We start from the raw sequence: 19,608 nt of genomic DNA, 5'->3' as shown, positions 1-19,608 counted from the left end.
AATTCTTATTAAAGATTCGATCGATAGCTTGCTTCATTTTTTAATAAAAAGCCTCGCGGACCGATTCTGGCCGGCGCCGTTCAACCCCCCGGTGATGACACCCTATGGGCTGTCAATGGATCGTGGATCGCGCGTCGATCGCTGTGACGACGCGTCGTGAACTCGCCAGGATCGGCTCGCGTCGTTCACACTCTCTCTCTCTCTCTCTCTCTCTCTCTCTCTCTCTCTCTCTCACCTTTCACCCCCTTCTCTTTCTTCTCTTCACCTTATACGATCTCGATCACACGAAATTGCTCGAGCGTAACGGGAACCCCCTGGCCGGGGTCGGCCCGTTCGCTTCCTTCGAAACCTTTCTTCTCACTCACGTAGCATGTCACGCTTCACCGAGCATGACGACGAGAAAATGCAAGAGAAAAGTGCGGAAAAGAAAAAGAGACGAAAGAAATGCAATCGTAACCGCTGCGATAGCGATCAGGGTGTTTTCCATCGATCGAGACATTTTCACCCAAACATTCTTGTATTCTTTTTGCTGTTTCCAGTCTATCGATTTTAGACGAGCCGTAAAAAGACGCGTTCACACTCGAACACACGGACATAAGCAATGAAACATAGGTAAGCCGCTCTCACTGCGGCTCTACCCTCAACTGCATCCCAGACACGATTTTTCATTGTGTTATATTTCATTGTTGATCGTTCTTACACGACTAATCGTCGTTCTGCGAATCTTTTGCTCTCCCTGCCCTACTACGATCGATAAAACATTCTTGTCTGAATATGCTTAAGCTCCCTCCTCCCTTTACTATCGACCCGTGTTTGTACGTACACGCGTATATACGTATACGCGTTTATGTATACCTGTATCGTTGCACAATGATCCGTTGTCCGTTCTCTTTACTTCGTTTCTCCGTGTTCGCCCGAGTTCCCACTTTCTTTCGGTTCTCTTCTTTTTCACGCGCGCGTGTGCGCGTGCGCGACCGTGCGTTTGCCCATTTGCCGCGCGATTTGAAATTTTCTTTCACCCTCTTCGTGTCCGTTCCGTTGCGAACGCGCGTCGAATGGCGAAGAGGCTTCCGGACGATGCCGCGACCCCGACGAGGAACACGCGTTATCTATTTGCTCCCTAATATCACCGCCTAGAAGTAACGTTCGATTATTTAGCGTTATATTTCTTATCATTATCGCCACGATATTGTTTTTTGTGAATGTAATCGTTGTGTTACAACATTCTCTCTCTCCCCCATCTTTCCTTGCTGCCGGACCCGAAGGAGGAGAAAAGGTGACGAGTTTCGGAGCACCTAAATCCACGATTGCTATCACTGATAAAAAAAAATAAAAAAAAAAAAAGAAAAAAATTTGGGCAAAGAGATAAAAAAAAAAAAAAAAAAAAAAAAAAAAAAAAAAAAAAAAAAAGAAAGAAAGAAAGATCCACTCACTGGCAACGCCCACCCGCCCACGATTCCACGTCACGCCCGACCACTCGTGCACCGGAATGCGCATGCGCATGCCTTCCCTGCCTGCATCCGTTATTCGTTATTATACGTACACGTAATTAATTCTTAATAATTATCTTGTACGTTTAACTTGTACGTCTGCCTTTTCGTTGTTTTGTTTTCCTAGCTCCTTCTCTCCTTTTTGTTCGTCTTAACGTTGCGTGTTTTTTTACGTCGTTGTTGCACGTTTATCGCTGTGTACGGCGATCGGTTAACATCGTCGAAGGAAGGTCTACCGATTTTCGTATTGCCCCATCTTTTCTTTCTCTTTTCTTTTCTCCATTTCAAAAGTACCGACGCGCGGAGCCGCCGCTCGTCCTCCTTGCTTCTCATCGCGACAGCAGAACCGAGACGAATCTGTTCGCATCGATAACGGTGCCAGTGTTTATACTCGAGGAGCAACGCGTGAAAGAGCTCGTTTCTGGAACTCGTTTCGAGTTCGACACCTGTCGAGAGAGAAGGAAAGACGAGGCACGCGGCGCAACGAGCGATTCCTTCGACGGAGTTGATCGCGTCGCCGCCGCCGCCAATGGCCGCCATTGCGAATTCTCTAACTCTCGTTCTGTCCTACCCGTAGACCTAGAAAAAGCCGAGTACCAGGTCTAAATCTCCTGCGGGAGATTCTGAACCCGGATACGCCGGACTCGTGCCGCGGCCGACCGTTGGGTAAGATCTCACGCGCGGCCGATGGCCGGTTCGTGGTGGCGGATTCGGTGCTCAGCTCGGCGAACAACAGCATCCTGGACGCGTCGAGCAGCGACGACGGTGGGTTCCTGCCGAAGCAACGGCTGAAATCCTCTTGGCGGAGACCGCTGGTCGGCACCAGCCAGCTCAGCCTCAGGTCCGACGGTAGCGGCGTCTCTATCGGAGGGCTACCGTCCATCCATCATCACGGAACGGTGAACTCGTTGGCCAGGATAGCGCCGACCATCTGCACCATCTCGTCGCCCAGGTTCCTGGCCAGTTCGCCGAGCGGGCCTCAAGTACCCTGGACGCCTTTGTACTTCAGCGATCTCAGTTCGGTCAGGCAACCGTCCTCCGGAGAACGTTCCTTTCCGACACCGCCCGATTACCTGCAGCTTCGCAGCGTGCATCAGCGATACAGCCAGGAGCTTCCATCGTTGAAGGCGATACACGCCGAGTCGAGGAGGTTCGTGCCGGTTCAACCGTTGGCCACGTCCTCGCCGCCTCAGTCGGCCGGCAGGCCGAGAGCCAGGCTACCTCCGAGGCACGCGAGGCACGCGAGATCAGCCCCGGAGCTGGCCGCGTCTCCGGACCTGGAGACCTCGCCGGAGAGTAGGTCCAGCAGTTCGGGATTCGGCAGCAAGAACACCTCGCAACAGAATCAGAGCTCGAGGAGCGGTAGTACAGTGGCCGAGTGGAGGCCACCGCCTTACAGGCCGCCACCGCCGCCTCTGGTTGGCCGGTGGTTGGAGCTTCAGGATCAAGCAAAGGTCGGGCACACGCACATCCAGAACGCCGTGGACGCGGGCAGCGTCGACGGACATTACGAGTTCGATCCTGTCTCTTGCACGCCGACCCCTACATCCGCTTCCACTCCGACCAGGGAGGAGAGGCCACCGGTGCACCAGATTCACGCCATTCACGTGCCACACATTCACCAGGTGCACACGGTTCATCATCAAGCACCGAGGTACAGCAGGGACAACATCGAGGCCAGAGTGCAAGCGATGAAGGCCGAGTTCCATCAGTTCCGGCAGCGGCAAGCGAGGAGAAGGCAGAGCGCGCATCTCGAGAGTGCCTGTTGACGAATACGACACTGTTCGCTAGTACCGTGAGCTGCATCATTGGATTTCCATAACGTAGTTCGATCATCGGACATCTGCTCCGATTCGTCGCTTCTCTCCGCCTCTCTCGCGATCTCGGCGAGGGCACCGAGATTGGCGAGCGGAAGTGGACGCGCTTCGCGGAAACGGACCAAGACTAGAGTTAGCCGAGATTATCTGGACGTTGCGGAGAGGATGGAAAGGACGAGGACGAGGACGAGGACGAGGACGAGGAGGAGGAAGACGAAAGTGGGCGAAGGCTGTCGGAGAGAGCGCGGAGAAGCGGACGAAACCCAGCGCGAGTCCCGGCTGTGACGAAAGCTACGCGATAGGCGATTCGAAGCGGACGTCGCCGCGATTATCATCGGAGACCAACTCTGTTAAAAAGCACAACGAGGATATCATCGTACGCGGTATTCCGGTGTAGGCAACTTCAAGTCAATTCTATCAGCTGGGCAACCGTCTCTACGCGAAAGAAAAGGCTGTTACAAGCGTCAGCTCAGGATACATAAATTTCGCCAACGCGAGCGACTAACGTGGTGGAACTATGCGTTAAGAAGTCATCGTCGGAGTCCGATCGTTGTTGCTGATTCGAGGAGAAACGCGAATCACGAAACGAGTTCTTCCCCCTAGGGCCCTGCCTCCTCCGCGTCGGAACGAGGAGGACCACGACGAGGAGGATCGACGAGCGGGTTCCGGAGGACGCAGCGACGGAAGACGGAAGACGAAGGACGGTTCGAGTTCGACGATCATTATTGGTCATATCCCGCGTGTACCAACGACGCCTACGTCCAATTCGGAGGACCGCGATTTTTAGCGTTACTAATATATTATCGAGTAGAGAGAGAGAGAGAGAGAGAGTGAGAGTGTGAGAGAGAGGGAGAGAAAGTGAGGGAACGAGACGCGTAAGAGTTTCCGAGCGAACCGAGGAAACGCGAGGAAGAGGAGGTGGTTCGGCCGAGAACGCAGCTCGGTGGAACTGGCTTCCTTCGATGCGGCAACTAAATATTCCCGACCGACCGGATCAGCACGTGAAACTGATCGGCACGTGACCCCCGCCCCCCCCCCCCCCCCCCCCCGTGCCCGGAGGTTTTCGCAGAGGGATGATCGATGATAGGACGAGACAAAACGTCGGCATGATACTCCAAAGAAACTGTACCGTGCTCCGTATACCTTTTAAAAAGAACGACACGTAAGATTAACCTTAATCGTACACTGTAAGTAAACTAATTAAAGAAAAAGGAAAAAAAGGAAGAAAAAAAAAAAATATGAAAGCGACCGCGATGCAAGAAAAAAACGTAAAAAAAAAGAAAAAAAAGTTAATACAGAAAAAGTAAGAGGTAACACACACGAGTAAGATAATCGAAGAATTACCACACACACACACACACACGCATGTATACATACATACACACACGAGAAACTAAGAGGAAAAAAAAAGGAAAAAAAAAAAAAATATTAAAAAACGTTAATTATATCGATGAGCAATGGACTCGAAACGTGATATTAGGCCGAAGCTTGCCTGGAGATTGCTTAAGGACTCACTCGTACTGCACTGCCTGTTTAGGGTTTCGCTAGCGACCCAACATATTATCGGCACAATAATTTTTCTTAAGCAACGTAAACGATGAAAAATAAGTAAACGTTCTTCGAATCTACGCGCGGCCACGCGGCCACGCGGCGCATGCGCGCACGCGCGTGCACGCCTTCCGCGATAGCGAGAACCGCTCCAAGCCGCCTTTTGGCCCCCTCGTCGCCGTCGCGTCGACCCCCTTTCGCACGGGTGCTGCACACCCCTCTCGACGCGGGCTTTTGCCAACGCGGAAGCTTCTCCGTACACGAACTGCCAGCGAACGACGCGAGTCCAGGGGACCATCACCACACCACGACTCTAATACTACTCTTCCCCGACTCTGTCCGTTCGTTCCCACGGAAAAGCGTTCGCGGCAACGGCCGCTGTGACTGACGTACGCGCGGAAAATCGTGCACTCGCGTGCAAGCCGCGCCGCTCCGCGCCGTGGTCCGTGCGCTGGACAGAGAAGAATCACACGCGCGTACACTCGTATCGACGCTACGCGACACCGACACGCGCGCTACACCCTACACGTACACTCACGCGCGTCGCGCACTACTACACACGACACACACGCGTAGACGAAGCGAGAGAGAGAGAGAGAGAGAGAGTGAGCGAGTGATTGAGAGAAAGGACGAGCGCGAGCGAGAGCGAAAGCGTTGTACGAATGACGATTACAGACACGCGACACACGCGCATACACGAAAGGCGTTCTTCGAGACCCACCTAATTCTCACCAAACGCATTGTATTAAATCATCTCGAGTCGAGGACGAAGCTCGTGGACGGCCCATAGAGTGTTCGAGGATGCAAATACGGGCTAACTTGGATTCGAGTAGAACGCGACCTAAACGAACGAGGAGGATCGCTACGCGTGACGTATTCTCCCGCGAAACGTTACGCTTGGATTTAACCGGAAGCCGCTTCCAACTTTCCGTTTCCTTTTCTTCTTCTTCTTCTTCTTCGCCTCCTTTTTCCTGCATCTGTCTCTTCGTTTCTTTCCCCCTCGATTTTACTCTTGGCTCACTCGGGAATCTCTGGTTCCCCGTTTAATTAACCAGCGTCCGACGCGCGCGCACACACGGAGCAAAGCCGCAGCTGCGACTGCGAAGCCATCGAATACTCTCGGGCCGCGGCGCCGCGCGATTTCCCCTCGACGACGTCTCAGCGTTTTACTTTTTTTATAGTACAAAACACTTATTTATACGTACGTATTATACATACTTATATTATATAAATATATTAGCAAGGGCCCTACTCACGATTCAACTATACTTGGACGGAAAGCCGACGAGTGCGAGCGACGACGCGCGGACGCGCGCCGTCTCCAGGCGGGACGCTCTGTATAATTTTCGCTAAGATTGTGGCCGAATGCGTGTGGCGCTGGATGACTGCCGTGTCGCGCGGACGGGGATCGCGATTGCGAAGAAGAGCAACAGAGTGCCTGCTCGTGTGCGTGGACGTGCGCCAAAGAGAGAGAGAGAGAGAGAGAGAGAGAGAGCGAGGAGAGAATGTATGCGCGTGTGAGTGAGCGAGAAAAATCGCGACACGCGTGTAAAACGATGAAATCGTGCCGCTGTTGCGTGTGCCTGCGAGAAAGAGAGAGCGCGTATGAGCGTGTGCCTGTGTGAGAGAGAGAGAGAGAGAGAAGAAAGGGTGCGGAGTAAACGAAGAAGAGAGGTGTAGAAGATGGAAAGAGAGAACGGAGGTGACGCGAAAGAGTACCAATATTCTAAAGTAATTCTAATGATTGAATTAATAATTTGATAATTAATTGATATTGTACATCGTAAACGACGTAGCGTGTAGCGTATTAATCAACGAGAACGACGAACGCGACGATTGATTCGTTAAATTAATTACTATTACCCGGGATCGAGGCGAGAGCGAGTGATGAACGCGAGGGGCACGCGTGATCGGCCGATTTTCGATCCATCGTTGCTGTTGTATCATAATGAAAAAATAGAATATCGAAGATCGGAGCCCGCGATCACCCGATCACAGGAAAATTCCCGATGATCCACGCGGTGTCGCAAGCTCGAGCGTGGCCGGCCGAGCGATCGATCGGTGTGACCTTTTTGTACGTCGAACCGGCCGTGATCGATTCCAGCGATCTATCGTTCGTTCGGCGCGGCGACGAGTCCGAGACGTGGCGCGTGGAAAGCGGAGAGGAAAAGGGGATCGGTCGGGGAACGTGGATCGATCGCCTCCGTGGATCGACGTTTCCACCGGTCTTCCGTCGCGCGTCGCCCTTCGCCCACGATGTGACGGTCGAACGAGGAGTGAAAACCGTGCGAGAGAGGAGAGGAGAAACCAACCAATCGATATAGGCATATAAGTAACGTGTAGATATATCATAGTTAGATACAACGATCTCAAGAAGACGCGCAGAGTGTCGACGATCCCGATTCTCAATCGGAAAGACGAGAGACCGAGATGGAGCATCTTCGATGATCGTAGATGCCGTGGCTAAAATTTCAGCGTAATCGCGCGGCACGTATTGCCACGTATGTCGTCTATGGAGTCTGAAATTTAGCAAGGAATATATATAAATATAAATATATATATATATATATAAACGTGTGTATGTATACAGAGATCGAGAGGAAAAAATACGATATAGATCGGGAGAGAGAGAGAGAGAGAGAGAGAGAGAGAGAGAGAGAGATGTTTAATGGTTTCGCGCGTAATGGATCACGCGTTAAGCGAATAATATGGTTGAATCGTGAATTCGTTCGTATAACGTTCGACATCAGCATTCATTATCGATAACTTCGTTTTGCGTCTGTCCTTTTCGTTCCTGGATAAACCTTCTGTCATTTCCTTCTTCTTCTTCTTCTTCGTCATTGTCATCTTTCTATCTTTGTATCTTCTACTTTTCTACTTCTCGCAACTATTTCCATTTCTTCTTCTTCTTCTTCTTCTTCTACTATTGCTGTTTCTTCTTCTTCTTCTTCTTCTTCTTCTTCGTCTACCTCGAGTCATCGTCATGGCTTTCTTTCCGTTCGCGATTTACCTTAGTCGCGTTATTTATTTAGAGTTCGAGCGAGTATGAACTTACCGCCGCACGTGGAAGAAATTAATTTAGGTATTCGCTCTTTACGTACCTGAAAGCCATCTGGCATAGCATATTTTTCAGAGTCGCGAGTGAAATTCTCATCCCTCGGAGCAGAACGTTCGCGAATCCAGCGCGCGGCTGCTAAGGCGAATCTACCTATTTGCGATCGAGTCTAGAGATCGCGCGAGAGAGTGGATCGATCGATCGGTTAGCCATTACGTTCCAAACGAAACGCGTATATTTACTTCCGTACTACGTAATACGTTTTCTCTGGTTGCGATAACGTGAACTCGCGAAAAATGCCGCGCGATAAATCGGGCCGCGGAGACGCGCGCGAAAACGGCCGGCTGTATAATAAAATGGCGGAAGGGAACTGGAGATCTCTTCGATCGCGTGATACGTTTACAGCGTCAGCCTCGCGCTAACTACAATGGCTCTCGGGTACAATGTTTTTCACCGGTGCTGCGATCTTCTCATTTTCACCGCATTCCGCATTCTTTCCAACCATACACGCGTGTTTTCTTTCGATCATACGATACGATACGATACGAGAATCGCAACCCGGGCCGCGAATGAGATTCAACGATCGGAACAGGGAAAGGGAGACAGGGAAAATAGAGAGAGAAAGAGAGAGAGAGAGAGAGAGCAGGAGAGGACGCGAAAGAGAACGCGTTCTGGCACCGGCAATGGACGATTATTTTTTTTCAAGAACCAATCGGATCGTCGCAGTTGCAGGTATTTACGAGTTTTCGAAAGTCCATCGGCATCGAGTAGTACACCGATTAATTTCCAGATAATTTCTATCGTGCATCCGTTCCGTTCACGAAAAGCCACCCTTTGCTTTCCGTTCGTGCCAGCATTCTCTCCGTTCAATCGCCGGACATGCATTCGCGCGCGCGTGCATCGGATATAATCTTCTTACCGTGACCGTTCTTCTGTATCGTCTGTCCTCGCTACTTTCGCTTATCACGTATCGTCGGTTTTCTTGCTGCACGCGCGACACCCAAGCAACGAGCAACCAAACGAGAGATCGAAGAAAAGAAAGGGAAAATAGAGAGAGAAACGAACGAGAGGCGCGTTTTCGTTAGTCACCTTCGCGAGTGCTCGCTATTCACCTCCATTTCTCACCGTTTTATTCATTGACCTATGCTTTCTCGCGAACCTATCCCCCACACGAGAACTCCAAGACGTACTAACCTAGGACAAATTGTAGACAATTTATTATCAAATAAAAGTGAAAAATAAAGCGACATTTGAAAGGAAAACTGGAGAGAGTCTGTGTTGTGGGATATATGCGCAATATATCTCTGCGTTCACTCCAATCCCCTCTAGAAAAGTATACGCGACGAAACCGCGAGCGCGCCGATTCGATCGCAGCTACGAACGCGTAACCTACAAAGATAATTGCGTGTATACGAAACTATATACGCCACTCGTCTCGACCAGGCTCTCACGAGCCATAGTTCGATTTACGATACGCGAGAGTTCGTAAAAATCGGCACGAGGCGCGGATCTCAGCGTCCACCTCGTACCAAAATTCGCAATAAAACGCACTAAATACACGTTGTCCGGCTTGAGAAAAGAGAAGAGAAAAAGAAAAGACGGAAAACTATACCTATACCGATAGCGTATAATATATTATATTCTCGTGCGTCGATATAATATATTACCCTAGTATCCTATACGACGTAATATATAAATACACGTATATAGCATAGTTTATAACGTTCAAATTTAATAAATACAAACGTTATTTTAGAAATCTGCCTGTCGTGAGACTTTCATTGCACGAATACCGGCGGATCGTCGTGCGAAGTAGCGGTTCGTCACGGAACCGAGAGATCAGATGGCCGGTTTCTCTCGCACGATCGAAGGATTTCCAGGAGCTCGGCGAAACGGGATCGCTGGCCAAGGCAATAAGATCATTGCCAATTCGGCCTAACCAGGCCATCGTCTAATCGTTCGGCCGAGCGATGTTAGACGCGCGTTTTCGTGGGCTGCGAGAAGAAACGCGGAATCTCGGCCTTTCTGCGTAATTTACGCGGAGACCGCGTGCGGCGGCGACTCGCGGCTAAACGCGGGCAGAATTTGCGCAACGCGTCTACGGCACTGATTACCGGGAATTACCGCAATTTCCATGATTTCCCCCGATACGAGAGCGAAAAACTGGAGCGACGCTGCGGCGCGATAACATTCTTCCAGCGGCATTCCAGACGGACGCGTCTCCGTCGGCTAATTGCGCGTTCGCGTGGTTTCATCGGCGATGCATCGGCGGGAGGGAAAGAAAAAGAGAGAGGAGAGGAGAGGAGAGGAGCGGCTGTGTGAGGGAGTCGCGATGGAAACGATTTAACGAGCTAACCGAGACGGCCAGACACGGTGTACGTGCGGCAAGTCCCATTTTCGATTCGCGAGGATTCATTGGTCGCATGGCAGGTGGACCAGGAACAAGTCGTTCCCTTCTATGGCTCGTCGATGAAATAATACGGTCGGTATCATTATGCACGCATTTATTTCCAGTGTCCCGGGCACGTCCAATCCTGGATCGTGATCCATGCGAATGGATCCATTATCTCAACAGCGTGACAAGGCTGTGGGCAGTCTGCTAATGCGGCAAGGGACGGATGTGACGTAATCTGAGGTCACCCACGCAAATGGCGCGCGGCTGTGCCGGTGTGCAGTTTCGTCGTCGTCGTCGTCGTCGCATCGCTCCAATCGCCCGATCGAGATTCGATCCGGCCCATCCGTCACAGGAACAGCCTCGTTCCGGCCATTAGAGCTTTCTTCGTCTCCTTCTCCGTCGACCGAAATCGACCGACGATTCCAACGGATCCAACGGTCCAATCGTCCTCGCTCGCTCGCAGACGAGAAACCGAGATGCCACTTGGCGACCACGATGTCGCGGCTCTGTCCGGTTCCCCTTTCGCTCTAGTCCCACGAAACGGTTCCTCCGGGGCGAGAAACCGTATCCGCGAATATCCGCAACCGGAAGTCGGCGTCTTCGTTATGAGAGCGCCGCGAGCGGCAATTACTTTACGTAGCCGGGTAAATAAAGGGAATCGCTATTGCACCTAGCCTCGAACTCGAGTTGCAAGTTTCTAAATTTAGGTCCATTCGAGACTCGAACGGACGTTCGTTTCTATGGGTAGGCAGGTTCGACGAACCCTTAATCTCCATTCGGCCCTCTTAACTGCCTCAGTCCGAGAGCGAGGCTGAAAGGACCAGGTCCGAGGACCGTGGCTGAATAGGGGGCGATAATTCTTCCGCTGGTGGACGAAAGAACGAAACGATGGGATACCGAGTTCCTCGGTACGAGATGCCCCGATACGATCTAGTCTATTGCGTTCCAGTTGTGTAACGAACGATAATACGAGACCGTCCCTCGTTTCCGCAAAGTGGTCCATCGATGCGCACCTGGTCCCCGGCTTCTCCCACGGAACAGGTCGGTCGCCGCTCCTCTCCGCGTGCCCTGATCGCGCGGTGGGTGTGTCGGGTAATAGGAACGGCGCTAGAGAAGCGTGTTCGGCTAGAAACCGCGAACCTAGAATCGTCTGGTACCCCGCGGATCTCCCTCCTCCGAACGCTGCCAGCGTTGCCCCTTCCCGGTAGCTCGGCTCGTTACCGCTGCTGTTCGGCGTCGTATCCGCTCGGATTGAGCGAGGCGGAGCGATTACTCGGTTATCACCGCAACCACCGGACCACTCGGTGAGCAAACGTTCCACGGTGGACCAGCTCGAGGCGAGCCGCATCGATCTCACTTCTTACTACTACCGCTGCTGCTGCTGCTACTCGATCTCGCGGCTCTCGTTTAAAAGACGATCCCGCTGATCCCACTGCGACCAGATCGTCCGGGGTACGCGTGGCGACGAACACCGGTGGGCACGATTCGCGCCAACTCGATCGACCGATCGAGCAGGATGGACTTTTGATGGACGTTGGATAGGAAACCGGTGGTGAAGATCCGAGGAGCGGCAGAGAGTAGGTAAAGAAGAGCGGCGGAGGATGTGCTGATCGACCCAAAGGTTCGATCGCGAGAGTGCCGCGTGTCATTTCATCTCGTCGCGAGTAGTGGCCGATGTTTAATGTGTGTCCGTGATGACAGATGTGTTTTGCTTCCGTGTTTCGTTCACCGTCGTCGTCGTCGTCGTCGCCATCGTGGTCGGTAGCGAGGTGTGACTCGCTCCTGACATCGCGTCCACTCGCTCTCACTACCACCGCCAGCCAGCTACCAAATCGCTCGAGAATACGTCGCGACAGCGAACTCGGATAACCAAGGAAAATGTCCAGGACGATCGGGATTCATCTGCTGGTCCTCTTCCTCTGCTGCCAAGGTGGGTCAGCCGCGACACAGCCGCGAGCTTCTCCGCTCTCGGCTGCTTCCAGGCTAGTTGATATTGAACTTTGCGTCCGTTTAATCGCTTGACGGTCGCGCGTAATGCGAAAAATTAACCAATTTGCTGAAATTGAGTCGAATCTATATTGCTACTTATCACGCGACGTTCTCTCGTCTCACCGCCGTGCCGATTCTTCCCCCCCGTTTCTGCCCCTATTCGTGTCATTTCTCCGCCTCTTTTTCTTTTTCCAGCGTTCAGCTACAGCTTGATCCTCGAGGAAGACAAGGAGCCGAATTACCTGAACGCAGGTGTGGGAGAGTACGCGGTGTTTAATTGCGACTTGGACTTCCCGCACGAGACCCCCATTCCGTATATTCTCCAATGGAACCGTGACGTAAGTGCGACAACGTTGATTTCCAATTCGAACGTGCTACCGGTTCAGCCGCATCCCATCGCTCGGACCTTCCTTTCGCGCGTTTCCGTGCCACCTTGCGCGAGACCCGGATAAAATCGGTGGAAAAAAACGATGTTTTTCCTGCGAGGAATCGAACAAACAAATCGCTTCTCGATTGCCGATTACGCGGTTTGCGGTTGCTCGAGGAAGACGAGACTCCGATGAGACTCGGGATCGTAATGTATCGATGTCGGTATCGATACAGTCCCGACCTTGGTCATCCGCGAAAACGGATCGTCCATCTCAAGGAAATTCCCGTCCGCGACGCGACCGATGGGACACACTCGATTCGCATGAATGGGACAACGATGGAAGACGCGAGGCAGCTAATTAAAAAGTCGCGCGGACGAAGCCTGGCGATTGATTAATTCGCGTGCAGCCGCGCTCGAGGTTACGGCTATTCGCGAGCTACCCGTTGAGAACAGTTGGCGCGCACGTCCAACCGTGTAGAAAAGTGGTCGCTCAAGGCAGGGTAGCTGATTCGGTTTCTTCGAGTAGCGTATCCAACGCGATCCGCGTGGGAAGCGCGCGTGTCTCGATCTAGATTTCCGTGACGCGGGGTCTCGATTTCGAGGCGTCGCGCAATACCGTGGACGCCGTGCCGATGCGATGGCAATGCGGCTACGATTGCACAATTTTCGCCCCGTCTGGTTATCCGACCGCCAGCTTTCTCGATTTCCACGAAGACGATCCCGGAATTCAGCCCGATCGCTCGCTCGATTCCTGTTTACTCGCGACACGAAGGAAACGATAGACGCGGTGCCTCTGGATGGACGGTGAACCTGGTTGGTGGACGCGAGGAGCGAGTTAAGCGAAAGCGTTAAAGGGACATCGGTTGATCGCGTTGATTTCCTGTTCGCTGCCGAGAGGCGTCGTTCTTTCGCGGATGTTGCATTGGACGCGCGTGCAGCCGCACGCCGGAAACAGATTGAGCGTCGCACATGGCTACCGCATAAAATCAAGTGGAACTTAACCTGATTGGTCCCTGATGCGTATGCAAAACAGGTGCTCGGTCCCTCTCTGTCTGTCGAACGTGGTAATTGGAGTACGGGACGCAAGGCTGCATTATATTTAGTCACGACGAGTCCGCGACACGAGGGGTCCAACCAGTGGGTCACTGCTAACGCATTGTCAGACGATTAGGGACGATTAGCGGCCTTTTCGCCAGCCTCGTTTTGACCGCCAGGGCTCCCTAGGTTTCAGCGTTTTTCATTTTCACCGGAGGACGCGCGTGCCCCGACGACGCCTTCAGCCTTCCCTTTTTTTCCTTTCGAGGAAGGTGTCCGTTGTTCTCTTGGTCTCGCAACCGTTACGAAATCGAACGTGTCCGACTGGCCTCGCGAACGTAATCGAATGTCGGAAGCGAAGCTTGATCGACGAATCAGCATTCGTTAAGCTATCGTCGGAGCTAGACGAAGAGAGAGGCGTAGGTTGGGACTATGCACGAGAACTCGCGAATGTTTTACCGGGAATCGTACCTAGGGGAGAAAGGATGAAGCTGTTAGGGACGCGTCATGCGCGCCTCTATCAACCCCTGATACCGGGAAAGAATAATTTTTAATACCGATGAATCGGCGATCGTTGCAGGGTCGAACGATCTTTTCGTGGTACAACGGATACTCGTCGGTGGGTCTGGGCTACGAGGGTCGCGTGCACCTTTTGGAGGACTCGGTTACCAGAGGCTACGGCCAGGGCAGCATCAACCTTACCAACATTCGCGAGAGCGACCAAGGATGGTACGAGTGCCGGGTGATCTTCCCGAACAGAACGCCCAACTCCAGGAACAATGGCACATGGTTTTACCTCGCCATAGATGGTAAGGTCGCGCACTTTCTCGCATCCGTTAATCGGCTAATTCGATAACACCAAGTGGCGAAGGGAATTAACGCAGTTAAGCGCCGACTGACTAACCCTGAGCACTGAATTGGGTCACGCTGGACTACCAACGCTAACGCTGGACCAAGCAGAGGCTCGTGACCGCGAAACCGTCCTGGACTTCCGGCAACGAGGAAGTAAACGTTTACGCCTAATTTTACTTTTCACGCGTCGTCCTAGATTTTTAAGTTCCATTTCAATTTCCCAGAATTTGCGAATTTCCTCCACCCGAGTACCGAGAACTCGCGCGCGCTAAGTAGACCAAGTTTCGTTTCAACCAGTCCCTTCTCGTGGCGCGAGATTAGACCCGATGATTCACTCGTTAATTCGCACGGAATTCTGCTTTTTGCCGCTAGAGTTCTGTTGAACGTTAATGGCGAATTGAGTCATCGTGGCTATTCGCGGCGCAGTTGATCGCCGTACCTATCGATCCCGAGATCCACCGATACCGATCGAAAAATCGACACGCGGATGAGGGAGGCGCTCCTCTTCCTAGTGAAAGGAAAGCGTTAAAAGGGGTTATAACGGTGGAAAAACCGTGTTTTCACGAGTCTGACTCGTGACGAAGATGTTGGGTCGAACACGGGTATCACGTGCCAGACACGTGAACGGGACATTTTTCTAAATATAGCTTTAAAATCGCCATCTGTTATAAAATATGATATATTTATAACATTTATAGAAGGAAAAGAGATTAGACTGTACTTGCGCAATAGTAGCATCGCGAAAAACTGACTGTGTCACGCGTATTTACATTTCGCCTCGGAATTGGGACTGTTTACGAGCGCGCATTGGCGCCTACCGTTTGGGCCCGGATTTCCTCGAGCTAAACGTCGCGGGAAGGGGTTAGAACTGACCTGTCTGTCTAGGACCACGCAGGTCAAAGACGTGTCCAGAAAACGGGAGACAAAAGACAAAACGCAGGGAAAGGAACGCCCCCGCGTCGCTAGGATGTAGAGTTTATTCGAGTATTTAGCTTCTATCCACCACAGAAAGGAATAGGAAACGGAAGACGGTAACGAGAAAGAGTTTCCGCGGTTAGCCGCTGAAAGGACACAATGCCTCTGTCACGCACCGATTCGATATAACACTTGCGTATTGCGCGCACGAATCACGGTGGCAAGCGCGCCGATTAACCGACACGAATGTGCACCCGATCGATTAACGCGTTGCAACCGCAGCGACTAAAGCGAATTAACCGATCCGAAAGATTAATCCCGCCTATTGCCGACTAAAAGCAAAACGAAACTACGTAATCCCGCTGATGCTTACTAACCTGACACTGGGCAGACTCGTTAAATCGTTCAACGCAGGTGCGTCGCCGTTTCCGACGTCTGTTCCAGGCGAGACTCTGCTGGCGGTACCGCCCGTCAACAAGACTGTAATGGAGGGCGAATCTGTGAGTTTCGATTGCGTCGCTAAAGGAGAGCGATCCGTCGTCAGCTGGTTCCGCGAGGGCTCTGAAATCACGAAGAACGAGGTAACGTTCGTAACGTTCGTTCCTCCGTACCGTTTCTTTCCTCGATTCTTCAGCTAGAGAAACGAGGATACGATCATAGGGATGACACGGAGATGAACCGATTTTTCACCGATTTCGCAGGATCTCAGAAGGAGAGCATCCATCGGCGAGGATGGAACGCTGACCATCAATTCCCCTGCCATGGGTGACCTCGGGGAGTACACTTGCGTGGTGACCGGTGACACTGGAGACCAGCAGAGCGCCTCGGCCTTCCTCAACGTGCAATGCAAGTAGCTCTCAGACAGAACATCCCGTGGTAAACGAGTTAGGCCTCGGAATGTATAGAATCGGGTGACCCAAATGCGCGTGCAATTGCACGCGTAGAGGCATCGGAGAGGGTGGAATACCGCGCGAGGCCATGATCGCACACTTTCGCCCAGGAAATGAAATAATAACACGAGCGGAATAATGGGAATTACCGACGAGAACAACTGACGATAACGACGCTGTAATCAAAATCGCTGCGGGCGAAAGTTTAACGAGCGTTCAGCGCGGACCCGAATTTCCACCCTCGACCCACGTCCCATTTTAAAAGTCACGATTCCCATCCGGATTAACGCAACGTGGTTGCGCGTTGCAGACAAGGCGAAGGTTATCTACGCTCCCCGGGAAGTCTATCTACCCTACGGCAAGCCGGCCCTGCTGGACTGCCACTTCAGGGCGAATCCACCCCTGACGAACCTGCGTTGGGAAAAGGATGGATTTCTCTTCGATCCTTACAACGTCCAGGGCGTCTTCTACAGGAGAAACGGTTCCCTGTACTTCAGCAAAGTGGACGAGACCCATTCCGGAAGCTACACTTGCACGCCGTACAACGAGCTGGGCACAGAGGGACCCAGTCCTTCGATCACCGTCGCAAGTATCCCATTTCTTCTCCAAACGAACGCAATTGAACGGAACGCCAAGGCTTTTCATCGGCTCGCTCTGCGATAATTCATCGACGTTCCCTTCGTCGAGAGGTCGTTGATCGCTCGCAGACGAGTGTTAATCGCTCCTTTATTTTCCAATTGTCAACTTTCGATTGTAAAACTGCCCGGATGATTCTCCGTTCTAATTCGGGAACGTTGTTTGACAGGTCGTGCAGAGGCCTCCAGTGTTCACCGTGACCCCGTTGCACATGTACGTGAGAAAGCTGGGAGAAAACTTGGAGATACCTTGCGATGCCAGGGACGGGGATCAGTCCCATCGACCGTCCATCGTTTGGTACAAGGTACGATCTGTCTGTTCTTCTTGCTTTTCCTTCGTTAATTCGCCGTTCCCATGACAGGATGGCTCGCCAGTCCCGCCGGGCAACAGGACGATCATAATTGGCGGCAACTTGACCATCGACAGGATTCAAGAACAGGATCGGGGACTGTACCAGTGCGCGGCTAGCAACGAGGCTGCGACAGTGGTCGCGGACACGGAATTAATGGTGGTGAACGTGCCTCCGAGAGCGCCGTACAACATCAGCGCCAACAGCAGCAACAACGCGGTCACCCTGACCTGGGTGCCGGGGTACGTGAGGCCCAAGATGGAGTACTCTGTCTGGTAAGTGGACTCTTCGCGTGATCTGTGCATCGACTGACTATAATGCAGCGTCTGACTATAACCGATCATCAGGTACAGACCGACAGACACCACGGAGTGGAGAACGATGAAGATCTTGTCTAGGAAGATCACCGAGGCGACCGTGAACAATCTGAACCCAGGGCGCGAGTACGAATTCATGGTCCTCAGCCAGGACGAACACGGGGACGGGATGTTTAGCAAAACGCTGCGTATTTTCACGCAACCTCGTACGTGCACGTTCCTCTCTACGACACGCGCGTAATGATATTTGCCAAGAGTAACGAACGAAATAACTTTCAGATTCGATCGACGAGAACTCGGCATCGGAGTATCGCAGCCCGCCAGGTAAGCAGACCTAGTTTATTCGATCTTATTGCATAATTTACGTGCCTTTTGAACATCGTCGTGACGTTTCTTACTTCAAAGACGACCGAATGGGTCCGCCATTGAACGTGCGAGTGCAGCCCACGGTGCAGGGTTATTTAGTCACCTGGGAACCCCCGGCTTACGGCAAGGAGCAAGTGAGATTGTACACGGTGAAGTGGTTCCGAGGACTGGGCGAGCAACTGTACGGGAGGGCTGAAACGACCGACACTTACTACCTAGGTAATCTCGCGGATAGATAGCTAGGCATCCCTCGTATCCAACGTCGCTCCTTATCGTGCAATAGTCCGACGTGTTTGATAATCGTTGCAGTTAAAATCCCGGAGGAGGAAAGTTTCTACACCTTCGAGGTAGCCTCGATGTCTCTCGCTGACGACGTATCGGCGGGTGACAGGATTAGCCTGGATGTGCCAGCGTATCGCAGGAACAGGGCGATTTCCATGGGGATAGTGGCTGGTATCGGGTTCCTGGCAGCAGCCCTGGCCGCCATCTGGTGGGCGAGGAAACGGTTCTGCCAGTCGCCGAACGAGAAGTAAGGGACGGCGTTCGTGGAAGGACTCTAGGCTCGTTCGGCGTCGAAAGCTTTCGAGAATGGAAACGCGCACGTGCATGTCGTCGATACGATCAGTCGTAAATAAGTTTACCAAACGTAGAGATAACGTACAGTCGACGCAGCGAGTGCGAGTCCCGCTTCTCCGAGTGGCAGCACCGGCGCAGCGTCAATGGCGTCGCGCGCGATCTTGCGAAGCTGCTCGCCAACTCGCGAGCGACTGCCGCGAACCTGTAACCGTTTCCATGTAATATATTATCGATCGCGTAGATGTATCGAAACTATTGTTGGAAACTATTGGACGTTGGAGGAGGATTTGGAACGGTTTGATTTACTGCGTTTACGTATAAGTTACTACTACGAGTGTTCTCGCATTGCATCGCGTTACATTATGTATCGTTTAAAAGCTTTATTAGATAAGTGCACGTTTATTAAGGATTAGATGTGGCATTTGGTCATTATTCGGGCACCGGGCCGTGAGGAACGCAGGGGTTCTTAACGCGGCGAAAGTAACAAAGCGTCTCCCGGGCTAGATAACTCGGCTGAGTACCTATATATGTATACATCCGATACGTTTTTCTATTGTAAATAAATTGTGTCGATTACTATGCACCATGTCTCCAAGATATCCCCACGTAATGACCGTGTTCATCGAATAATCCACGAACGGGATCACCGCGCCTCGAAATTGTTTGGACAATGTCCGGTAACGAGCTTATTACCGCTGCACGCTGTGTTCGCGCGCGGTTAGAAGCTCGAAACGCGAGCTGCTCTCGAGATTACTACTTGACAGGCTTCTCGAGCGGCTAAACGATGGCCCGTGGACGATGGACAGTGTTTGCGTGGACAGCGATACCGAAGCGTCTAGGGTCCCGTCGCTCTGACAGGGTCCAGACCAGACGCGTTAATGTCGCTGAAAACGCGGCGATATTATCCCATTGCGCTTCGGATTACCTCTAATCCGAGCGACTCGGTGAAACTCCCGTTACCAGCAGCGATGTCTTCGTGGCACGGATAATCTTTGACGAAGATCTCGT

The 19,608-nt window shown here is 52.1% G+C and overlaps 2 protein-coding genes across 8 annotated transcripts in view; both read left to right on the top strand.

Annotated features, from left to right (window-relative positions):
- The window catches only part of LOC108550771 (protein turtle), a 59,736-nt gene extending 55,397 nt beyond the window's left edge, over window positions 1-4,339 (top strand). For 4 of the 5 annotated variants that reach the window (XM_017904615.1, XM_017904614.1, XM_017904612.1 and 1 more), the window contains exon 16: window positions 2,068-2,171. In XM_017904615.1, coding sequence (XP_017760104.1) covers window positions 2,068-2,096 — 29 coding nt within the window. In that variant the 3' untranslated portion in view covers window positions 2,097-2,171. Of the gene's footprint in view, window positions 1-2,067 lie in introns of all 5 variants that reach the window. The other variant, XM_017904617.1, reaches the window with a different exon arrangement.
- Window positions 4,340-11,555: 7,216 nt separating this feature from the next.
- On the top strand, window positions 11,556-19,144 carry bdl (borderless). Of its 3 annotated transcripts, none has more exons than XM_017904637.1 (13): window positions 11,556-11,882; window positions 12,007-12,235; window positions 12,490-12,632; window positions 14,280-14,508; window positions 15,881-16,047; window positions 16,168-16,312; window positions 16,667-16,941; window positions 17,162-17,296; window positions 17,354-17,616; window positions 17,689-17,864; window positions 17,938-17,982; window positions 18,064-18,243; window positions 18,334-19,144. In XM_017904637.1, the coding sequence occupies exons 2-13, from the start codon at window positions 12,184-12,186 to the stop codon at window positions 18,555-18,557; spliced, it is 2,034 nt and encodes a 677-aa protein (XP_017760126.1). In that variant the 5' UTR covers window positions 11,556-11,882; window positions 12,007-12,183; the 3' UTR covers window positions 18,558-19,144. The 3 variants fall into 3 exon arrangements, with proteins under 3 accessions (XP_017760126.1, XP_017760128.1, XP_017760125.1); XM_017904639.1 differs by having other exon boundaries at window positions 11,556-11,886; window positions 15,911-16,047; XM_017904636.1 differs by having other exon boundaries at window positions 11,556-11,886.
- Window positions 19,145-19,608: the final 464 nt, after the last annotated feature.

This window comes from Eufriesea mexicana, unplaced genomic scaffold (genome assembly GCF_001483705.2).
Source record: "Eufriesea mexicana isolate 0111107269 unplaced genomic scaffold, ASM148370v2 scaffold2928, whole genome shotgun sequence".
Classification (NCBI taxonomy): Eukaryota; Metazoa; Arthropoda; class Insecta; order Hymenoptera; family Apidae; genus Eufriesea; species Eufriesea mexicana.
The sequence above is the reverse complement of the archived record's forward strand: the minus strand, read 5'-3'. Positions and strand labels throughout refer to the sequence as shown.